An 11384-nucleotide genomic window follows, 5' to 3' on the forward strand; every position below is an offset into this window, starting at 1 on the left:
CAATGTATGCTTTCTTTTATCTCTCAGATTATTGAGGCTTCTTAGGGGTATGTATGTGAGTTTGTGTGGGACTAGGTAAAATAGTGACTGGGAAAAGACTAAGGGTCCATTCGCATGGAGGAAAATGGTGAGGAATTTGGTGTGAAATTTTCCATGCTGAAAAAAAAAAAAAGTCTCCCATTGATTTCAATGGGTTCCGCTAGTGGAAAAAAAAAAAAAAGCTAGGAGCACCCATTGATGTCAATGGGAGGCTTTTTATTCAGTGTGGAAAATTCCACACCAAATTCCTCACCATTTTCCTCCATGTGAATGGACCCTCAGAGTACACAGTCCAATGTTACACCCCTGAGTGTGAGGCACAGACTTATCACTGCACCAGTGTGGGATATATACTATAGAAGGGATCTGACACTGGCATATAGAGCTTCATGGCCTTCCTCTTGGTATGGGAGGTTTGATACTAGGGATTGACTAATAACTGAATCATTGTTTTAGTATGCAAGTCAATGAATCCCATATCATGGGTGCGACTGAGGTCTGTTTATTCTGAAGTCTGGCACACACATATTTGCCTACACCCAGTGCCTACTTTTCTGATTAGTTCACTCTTTTGGTGGTGTATCCAATTTTTTTTTTTTTACCATTCCAATCTGTGATCCGCATTGCCAATTTTCTTTGATCCTTCTCATTGTTTTTACATTCCTTATCCACATTTTATCATTTTTTTGCATTGCTTCTAAAAAAAATTGCTTCCATTTAATGATCTAGTTTTTGATAGGGCGCTATGCAATATTTGCACTGGATAGTTCTTTTCTGGGAAATCTGGTGTAAGGATCTTTGCCTCTCGTACAAAGTCCTCTGATACCGATACAAACTGCACATGGGGGAGGCAGCAAATGGAATAAGGAATAATATTGTCATTACCAATCCCGGTTGATGATATGTGGTTTGATAGTTTTTGGTGCAAAAGGTGCCTGGATAAAAATGTTGAGCAAAAGTCATGGTGGCAAAGGATGTGATAATGGAGCAGAGGGAAATGCCACGTCATCCAACAAGTAGTGGCAGAGCAGCAAGTAGCACAGTTGGGACTTACTTTTGGGCACAAATTTTGTCTTTGGACATCCCTCTACAGCCCATTTTAAAAATAATAGTCCCCAACTGTATTCTTCCTCTTGTTATACTTTTTGCCACTCTGTTGTGCCTCAAAGTTGAGATTAGGGTTGAGCCGATCTTGACTTTTAAGGATCGATTTTAAAATCTGATTTCCGATCATTTTTCATTCGAACCCGATCTCGATCCCAATTCCGATCCCAATGCAAGTCAATGGGATTTTTTTTACTAATCGGAGATCAGATTGTAAAAACAATCCTATTAACTATACAGCATGGAATCTAACAATCAAACGCTTTAATTGTTAGAATCCACGCTGTCTAGTGATTTTTTTTTAATCCTCTGGCTACTTAGTCTCTCCTGGTGTCCACTTACCTGCAGAGATGTCTGGTCTGGTGCCCGGTGTTCTCGTTTTTCTTCGCCTCGCTGCCCCCTGCCTCCCAGGTTAGGAGAGTGTAGGCGGGTTAGGAGCATGTGGAGGAGAGGGGAGGGGAGATGTCACGTCTCCCAGCCCTGTACCTGCCCACACTCTCCTAAGCCACAAGCCCCACCTTCTTCCTAGCTCTTTAACACTAACCTGGGAGGCGGGGGCAGCGAGGTGAAGAAGAACGAGAACACCGGGCACCGAACCAGACGTCTCTGGAGGTAAGTAGCTACTAGAGATGTTAGTTAGTCTCCCATTAGAATGAATGGACGCAGCCGGCGCACAGGGGGTAAAGGCTGTGTGCCGGCTGCTTCCATTTATTCCTATGGAACTGCAGCGGAGCCTTTACACTGAGCATTCTGGGAAATAGTCACCAATCTCGATCCCACCTAAAAAGATCGTGTTCGGAATTCCCAATCACAATCTTTTCCGAACACGATCGCTCAACCCTAGTTGAGACACAAGCCATAACTGGTTGCCTGATCCTGCAGATGATCCATTGGCCATCTGGGAGATCTAGTTCAGTTCAGATGAAGCTCCAATATTAAGGAATTCTACTATACAGTATGGACTACATAATACAAAGGGCTCCATGCTGGGGTATGGGAGAAGACAAGAGCAGGTTACTGAACACCTATTTGGTTATAAGTTATGACCCATCTATCAGCATCCATATATAACCGTGCTAAAATTGCTGATGGGTTGTGACCCCACAGAACTCTATATATGAACCTCCAGGGGGTCGAAACCCTGAGTTTGAGAAATAGTGTTCTACTAGACTTAATAAATATTACAATGAACTGAAAGCAGATGAGATTGTGAAGTATATGGCTCACTCATCATCTCAGTCACAGCAGGAGGTTGATCGGACTGATACTCTGATCGTAGGTAAATATCTCCATACTGGGCTCCTTATTAACCACACATTTTCTCCAAGCACTCATTCTAAGGAAGATATTCCTGCAGAAAGTGTTCCATGGTTTGATGAACTTGAGAATAGCTTGATCTGTGATATGGAGAAGGGCCCGGTGGACGTTAAGAACTTGACCCTTGTGGCCATGGTGGTGGTTGTACTGGTAAGGGCACTAGGAGTAAACTAAGGATGGAAATTATGATGAAGGTGAAGAAGCCCATGGCCGGTCCTATGACATGTCCTATCACAGACTGAAAAAAGTAGCGCGGATGGAGATGACCTCGACGATGGTGATTACTGTTGCACAGGAACTGGAAACAGGATCATAGTGATGAGAAGGTGATAATATATATATATATATATATATATATATATATATATATATATATATATATATGAATTATACATTAATGATGGGATGTCATAGAATCTCCTCTATATGTAATACATACTGTAGGTCCCGATACTTTTGTCCATATACTGCTGGTCAGAGGTGAGGACATGGGGACTTACAGGAGGAAATCCACGGTGATGAAGGAGAAAAGATAAAATGATAATTACTGTTATTGCACACACATATGACTTTGTATCTTACAAATATATTATTTCTGCCAAGTGAGAATGTCTGACTAATATTGTCTACAGTTACAGAAGAAGAGCCAGAAACTGAGGATCCTCAGAGGAGATGCGAGAAGATGACTATAGACGGCATGGGCTGTAGACTGTGTGGGCAGGTAATGATACGGTAACTGAAGCCTCAGAATATTATATCTGATTCCCATTGTTGTGATCGAATAGTCAGAATAATAAGAATGATGAATATATTATTACATAGAATGCTTGTTTCCCTCATCCCTTCCCTTTAGCCAGATCCATGTCCCACCACTTGGATGAACTTCACAGATTTGCGCCTTTTTCAACTATTCTATGTAAGAAATGTCAATCCCATCAATATTCGATGTGACCTTTGCCCTTTGGAGGAGGAGTCCTGGAAGTAATGATCCGGCCCCCGCAGAGCCCTGATCTCATCATCATCCAGTCTGTCTGGGATAACATGAAGAGACAGATGGATTGGAGCAAGCAACATCTACAGAAGATCTGAGCTTAGTTCTTCTGCAAGTAACGAGACTGAAGGAAGGCAAAGGAGAGAGGTCACACCAAATATTGATGGGATTTACATTTCTCTTTTGTTCATTTACTTAATTTTGATAATTGATAACAATAAGCTGTTAACCCTTTATTTTACGAAGCATTCTTACTATTCAGCCTATTTCTCCACACATGACTAAAACATTTGCACAGCACTGTATAACAAATTGATCTTATGGTTAATTCTAATTAATTAATTCTAAATCTAATCCCTTCCACAAGTAATTATAAGATTAGAGATATAACTCATCACTTAGTCTTTATCCTCTTCCTGCACAGTTGTATGTTTAGTATGGAGATGGTTCATGCAGCAGACATGTCCAGGCCATCAATAACAAGAGCTTAAAGCAGACACCATGTGACCGTGGGAGCCAGTTAACTAATTAAATACCAGAGGTCAGCAAATTGGTTCAGAATGATGGGTTCAACTTGAATTTCTCAAAAGTTTTTCTTTTCATCTCGGGTGATCCTGTAAAATTGCAGAGGAGCCTAGAAGAGGATTGCATGGTCTGTGTGACCAAGGAGGGTTTTGCATTCATCCCTTTTAATTCCATGTATTTGTCTCTTGGGACAGGCACAGGATTCGGCAGAGTTGGTCAGCCCCACTCCTATGGGCAGCACATACCAGTAAGTTCTAATTAGCTCTTGTTTCTTGCTACAATTTCATTCCACATTATCCAAATACAGACAATTTGTGACGACGTCTTACATTAGTTTTACACTAGTATTCGGGTTTCTGTTCTTCGGGTCTGTTTGGGGACCTGGAAGACACAAACCCTCTCACCTTAAAAAGCGGATACCTGTGGACCCCATAGACTATAATGGGGTCCGCCGGGTGATCCAGCCTCTTTCCACCCACAAATCACATATTGTAAGCGGAAAGGGGGATAGAGTTCCCGAAAGGTCACCCAATACAGGTGTGACCGGAGCCTTAGCCTATAACTAGTGTCATAGGATTAACACTGAGATTTGTATAATAACAGCATAAAATATCACATATAGTATACAGTATAAGGTATCATGTCCAGTCTAACACATTCTTATCCTTTAGGTCAAAATCCCCCATCCCTGTATCAATAAGGCAACAGAGACTAAAGATTTATATACATTTGGCAATGGCAATGGCAGCCATTAATGGATATTTATCAATACTGCTGAGCCCTGCGCTGCCTTTAATCCCATTCGTAGTTTTAGACACTTAGGAATCTGTTGTACGGAGCGTCATAAATGTGCAGGGATTTTAAAAGTGTTAAAATTCTGACTCAAATATCATTTGAATATATACAGTCCTATGAAAAAGTTTGGGCACCCCTATTAATCTTAATCATTTTTAGTTCTAAATATTTTGGTGTTTGCAGCAGCCATTTCAGTTTGATATATCTAATAACTGATGGACACAGTAATATTTCAGGATTGAAATGAGGTTTATTGTACTAACAGAAAATGCGCAATATGCATTAAACCAAAATTTGACCGGTGCAAAAATATGGGCACCTCAACAGAAAAGTGACATTAATATTTAGTAGATCCTCCTTTTGCAAAGATAACAGCCTCTAGTCGCTTCCTGTAGCTTTTAATCAGTTCCTGGATCCTGGATGAAGGGATTTTGGACCATTTCTTTCTACAAAACAATTCAAGTTCAGTTAAGTTTGATGGTCGCCGAGCATGGACAGCCCGCTCTCAAATGATCTGAAAACAAAGATTGTTCAACATAGTTGTTCAGGGGAAGGATACAAAAAGCTGTCTCAGAGATTTAACCTGTCAGTTTCCACTGTGAGGAACATAGTAAGGAAATGGAAGACCACAGGGACAGTTCTTATTAAGCCCAGAAGTGGCAGGCCAAGAAAAATATCAGAAAGGCAGAGAAGAAGAATGGTGAGAACAGTCAAGGACAATCCACAGACCACCTCCAAAGAGCTGCAGCATCATCTTGCTGCAGATGGTGTCACTGTGCATCGGTCAACTATACAGCGCACTTTGCACAAATAGAAGCTGTATGGGAGAGTGATGAGAAAGAAGCCGTTTCTGCACGTACGCCACAAATAGAGTTGCCTGAGGTATGAAAAAGCACATTTGGACAAGGCAGCTTCATTTTGGAAACAAAAATTGAGTTGTTTGGTTATAAAAAAAGGCGTTATGCATGGCGTCCAAAAAGAAACAGCATTCCAAGAAAAACACTTGCTACCCACTGTAAAATTTGGTGGAGGTTCCATCATGCTTTGGGGCTGTGTGGCCAATGCCGGCATCGGGAATCTTGTTAAAGTTGAGGGTCGCATGGATTCCACTCAGTATCAGCAGATTCTTGAGAATAATGTTCAAGAATCAGTGACGAAGTTGAAGTTACGCCGGGGATGGATATTTCAGCAAGACAATGATCCAAAACACCGCTCCAAATCCTCAGGCATTCATGCAGAGGAACAATTACAATGTTCTGGAATGGCCATCCCAGTCCCCAGACCTGAATATCATTGAACATCTGTGGGATGATTTGAAGCGGGCTGTCCATGCTCGGCGACCATCTAACTTAACTGAACTTGAATTGTTTGTCCAAAATCCCTTCATCCAGGATCCAGGAACTGATTAAAAGCTACAGGAAGTGACTAGAGGCTGTTATCTTTGCAAAAGGAGGATCTACTAAATATTAATGTCACTTTTCTGTTGAGGTGCCCATACTTTTGCACCGGTCAAATTTTGGTTTAATGCATATTGCACATTTTCTGTTAGTACAATAAACCTCATTTCAATCCTGAAATATTACTGTGTCCATCAGTTATTAGATATATCAAACTGAAATGGCTGTTATAAACACCAAAATATTTAGAACTAAAAATGATTAAGATTAATAGGGGTGCCCAAACTTTTTCATAGGACTGTATATATATATATATATATATATATATATATATATATATAGAGAGAGAGAGAGAGAGAGAGAGAGAGAGAGAGAGAGAGAGAGAGAGAGAGAGAGAGAGAGAGGGAAGGTAGCTTGGTAGAAGCAGAGGTGCGGACCCAAACAGTCAAGACAGGGACACGAAATGTGCATTAAACTGGTTTATTTCGGAAAAAAAGCAGGAAAATAAATAAACCTTCACTTCAGGAACCAAATTCCAAATAAATGAAATCCAAAAGACTAGACTTCAGGCACAAAATGAGCAAAAACTAATTAAAAATCCTGCTCGTCTGAGCGCTATCCAAAAAAACAGATAACCTAACTATACGTGGGGCTTACTCCCAGCCACACAAGCAAGACAAGCACAATATTGTCTCACTGGACTCAGGGTTACAGGACAGAACCATACATCTCCTCTCACTCCCTGGATCTGCCCTGACGTGCAGGATCTGCAGCCTTTTTCTGGCCCAGTATTGAGCCCAGGAGCTACACCTGTGCTGAGGTCTCCTCTAGATCCGCCCTGGACCACATGTATGTCAGAAACCTGGGGGAGATAGCGAGATTCCAGCACTCTGCCTGTCACCTTCTCACAATATAAGTTTTAAGACCAAAGCATACAGTATAGGCACAAAAACTTAACTCAAAGGCGGTAAGAAGAAAATATTTGGTGCACTTAACAAAAAAGTTACAATGTTTGGCACAAAATAACCAGACACATATCCATTGTGAAAGGTAAAGAAGGCTGGAGAGACTGTTGAGATGGTCTTAATGCACTAAATATCACTAAAAAACCTGGCCCAATAAGAGCCCCTCTCCCCATGTGCATCCTCCATATTTATGGACTCCTTTGAGTGTTTAGTCCATGAAAAACATCCACATGTAATTGCTGGAGGTCCCACGGCTGGGGACCTGTGTCCTATTACAAGTCTTTAACAAATTTGCTGTGTTTATAAGAAGTTGAGTCCTCCAATATTGCTTGTGGATCGTGAGTGAGAAGGGCCCTTTGGGTGCACAGAAGCATGATGGAGGACATGAGGAACTCATTGGTCATGACCACCAAAAGGAACAAGCTGCCGGTGGTCACAGCCTGCCAGTGCTACATTATTGATACCATTTTTTAAGTGATCTCCCCTACAAAGCAATCAAGGTCATGTGACGTTTTCAGCCATGTATCCTATAAAGGAAAAATCATATTTAATCACTTACCCTTCTCCTATACTTTCAGGTTACTTCTGAGATCCCCCGGACTCTACCGCTGCCAGAAGACGGGGATCAAGTTCCAGGTGAAAGGACCTGTTACCATTGAATATAGACTTGACTCTTGGAGCGACCACTTGAGAGACCTTCCAGATAACTCCTATGAGGTTGTGGGTCCCCTGTTTAACATACAGACATGTAGTGTACCTAATACTGTGTCAGCGGTGTACCTACCTCATTACCTGTGCTTAAAGGGTAAGTCCATTGTTATAGAAGACACATGCTGTAAGAACTATACATGATATACACTCACCGGCCACTTTATTAGGTACACCATGCTAGTAACGGGTTGGACCCCCTTTTGCCTTCAGAACTGCCTCAATTCTTCGTGGCATAGATACAACAAGGTGCTGGAAGCATTCCTCAGAGATTTTGGTCCATATTGACATGATGGCATCACACAGTTGCAGTCGCAGATTTGTCGGCTGCACATCCATGATGCGAATCTCCCGTTCCACCACATCCCAAAGATGCTCCTCTATTGGATTGAGATCTGGTGACTGTGGAGGCCATTGGAGTACAGTGAACTCATTGTCATGTTCAAGAAACCAGTCTGAGATGATTCCAGCTTTATGACATGGCATTGCATTATCCTGCTGAAAGTAGCCATCAGATGTTGGGTACATTGTGGTCATAAAGGGATGGACATGGTCAGCAACAATACTCAGGTAGGCTTTGGCGTTGCAACGATGCTCAATTGGTACCAAGGGGCCCAAAGAGTGCCAAGAAAATATTCCCCACACCATGACACCACCACCACCAGCCTGAACCGTTACCGATACAAGGCAGGATGGATCCATGCTTTCATGTTGTTGACGCCAAATTCTGACCCTACCATCCGAATGTCGCAGCAGAAATCGAGACTCATCAGACCAGGCAACGTTTTTCCAATCTTCAATTGTCCAATTTCGATGAGCTTGTGCAAATTGTAGCCTCAGTTTCCTGTTCTTAGCTGAAAGGAGTGGCACCCGGTGTGGTCTTCTGCTGCTGTAGCCCATCTGTAGCCTCAAAGTTGGACGTACTGTGCGGCGTTCAGAGATGCTCTTCTGGCTACCTTGGTTGTAACGGGTGGCTATTTGAGTCACTGTTGCCTTTCTATCAGCTCCAACCAGTCTGGCCATTCTCCTCTGACCTCTGGCATCAACAACGCATTTCCGCCCCCCACAGAACTGCCGCTCACTGGATGTTTTTTCTTTTTCGGACCATTCTCTGTAAACCCTAGAGATGGTTGTGCGTGAAAATCCCAGTAGATCAGCAGTTTCTGAAATACTCAGACCAGCCCTTCTGGCACCAACAACCATGCCACGTTCAAAGGCACTCAAATCACCTTTCTTCCCCCCCATACTGATGCTCGGTTTGAACTGCAGGAGATTGTCTTGACCATGTCTACATGCCGAAATGCACTGAGTTGCTGCCATGTGATTGGCTGATTAGAAATTAAGTGTTAACGAGCAGCTGGACAGGTGTACCTAATAAAGTGGCCGGTGAGTGTATGTAAAACCATCAGGGCCCAATGATTTCCCATGGTGGAGGTCTTTTATTAGCTGTTCTATCTGGCTCAATGGGTTTATTAAGGAGGGTAAGGGCTGTATGATGTAAATGAAAAGCTCTCAAATAAGCAGAAAAGGCGTCTTCCCTCTCAATCACCTCTCAATCAGATCAGAGGGGTAAAGAGAACAGCTTGGCGTAATGAATGCTGGCTGCCTTGTCGGAATCATAAATGACTGTCCCATCAGAGCACCAAAGCACATGTGCTGTACCCCTCTCTGCCTGGTCTTTAAGTTAATAAAATCAGACCAAATCCAATTCCACACAAAGCAGGAGCATTCCCCAAAAACTAAAGGGGTATTCCCACGTCGCATACTCACCAGTATTCGTTGCTCTAAAATCTTCTGTCTTCCTGCTTTGTTGCGTCATTGGTGGGCGGGGTTACGAGATGCCGCTGGCCCTGCGTGCACGCTCATAGATGGTGAGGCCAGTCTAGCCATCACAATACGAATACAGCCCCGGCATCCGCTGTAATAGTGAGGCGGATGCCGGGGAGTGTAGACGCTGGCACAGGTGCCTGTAACATCGCTACGCTCCTGTCCTGCATGAAGCCAGCAGCGGCAGCAGAGATGCTGCTATTCCGCTCCTCCGCCCCCCCGGAATAGCAGCATCGCTCCTGCCGCTGCTGGCTTCATGCAGGGCAGGAGCGTAGCGATGTTACAGGCACCTGTGCCAGTGTCTACACTCCCCGGCATCCGCCTCAGTATTACAGCGGATGCCGGGGCTGTATTGGCGGCCCCTTCCCCCCAAAGTAAACTCCCCCCCCCTCCAGGCTCACTCCCGTGCACTTAGCCCCTCCCCCCTCAGAGCAGCAGGTACATCACTTGACTTATGACCAGATAAGTCAAGGGATATGTAAAAAAAAAAATGAATAAAGTAAGATAGTGGAGAAACAAAGCAGTTTAGCTGAAGCATTGTATTTAGGAAAAGTCTTACATTCACATTAACAAGCAGTATAGATAGGATCCTTGTGATGGGACAACCCCTTTAATCTATGGGTGTATGGACTCCAAGGGGATGGGGAGTAAAAAGTGTAAGATTTATTAGAAGGATGGTTTGCCAAAATTCATACAAAGAGTAGCATCTAATTCACCAAAAATAGTCAGCTAGACATCTCTATGCAGGATTCGGTGGTGTACCCGTAAGGGTCTTGTGGTTCATCTTGTCTGAAAATGGAGATGTTGAGGTCGCCTCCTCCTATTACAGCTGCTGAGGGGAGTTTGGATACTTTATTGAGGACTTGGGGTGCGGTGATGTCTTATAACAAAAGCTGTGGAAATCTATTGAAAAAAGCTGAATTAACCCTCTATTGTGTGACTATCCTGTGATGAGGTCATTAGTGGCTAGCAACAGTGCACCAAAAATTCACCAAGTCGAGGCACATTTTTGGCCACTTTCAAGGTGGGCCATTGTATTGAGATATCATTTCTTGATACTGTATTTGTAGGTCTATTAACAGACACCCCTTGTTATATTTATCTCCTATAGGATTTACTGAAGACACAGCACTGGTTAAAATCGCTCACTTTAGAGATGGAAACCTGACACTGGAGACCCCGGCACAGACTGAGCCATTTTATATCACATTACAAGATCCCACCTTTTCCTGTCTGGGGCCTCTGCTGTTATTTAGAAAGAAAAAGACCCCAATACATGGAATTGTGCTTATATACTTCAAGATACAGTGTAAGGGAGATCCAGAAGAGGAATCCAAAATCCATCTCTATACGCTGCCGTATATAGTAAATGCAGAAGAGGTAACAGCCATAATACACATTTATCACTCCTAGGTGAAGCTTTTTGCCCTGGTTCACACTTACACTTGGTTCACATCTGCTCATGAGTTTCCATTTGGGAAGGTCTACTTGGGGACATCCTGAACGGAAACCACGCGGACCCCTTAGACTATAATAGGGTCCGCATGGTTTCCACTCGAAAAGGGTGAAAAATGTGGAGAGAAAAGCGCTGCTTGCAGACTGAATACCTGTACGGAGTGGCAAGTGCAGGTGTGAACCGAGTGTTAGTGTGGGGGTCTGTGTCTTTATACACATTGGATATTTTTTATCCTTATATTGTTTCTGTAGTACTTTATT

General features: G+C 43.0%; 1 protein-coding gene across 1 annotated transcript; it reads left to right on the forward strand.

Annotated features, from left to right (window-relative positions):
• Window positions 1-2361: 2361 nt before the first annotated feature.
• On the forward strand, window positions 2362-11048 carry LOC142186712 (caspase recruitment domain-containing protein 8-like; the record flags this gene model as incomplete). Its single annotated transcript, XM_075261341.1, has 6 exons — window positions 2362-2610; window positions 2698-2737; window positions 3093-3181; window positions 4171-4223; window positions 7712-7938; window positions 10780-11048. Coding segments are annotated over exons 1-6 (927 nt in total), but the record flags the coding sequence as incomplete, so codon positions are not given.
• Between the last annotated feature and the right edge of the window lie 336 nt (window positions 11049-11384).

The sequence above is a fragment of the Leptodactylus fuscus genome, unplaced genomic scaffold, assembly GCF_031893055.1.
Source record: "Leptodactylus fuscus isolate aLepFus1 unplaced genomic scaffold, aLepFus1.hap2 HAP2_SCAFFOLD_1132, whole genome shotgun sequence".
Taxonomy (NCBI): Eukaryota; Metazoa; Chordata; class Amphibia; order Anura; family Leptodactylidae; genus Leptodactylus; species Leptodactylus fuscus.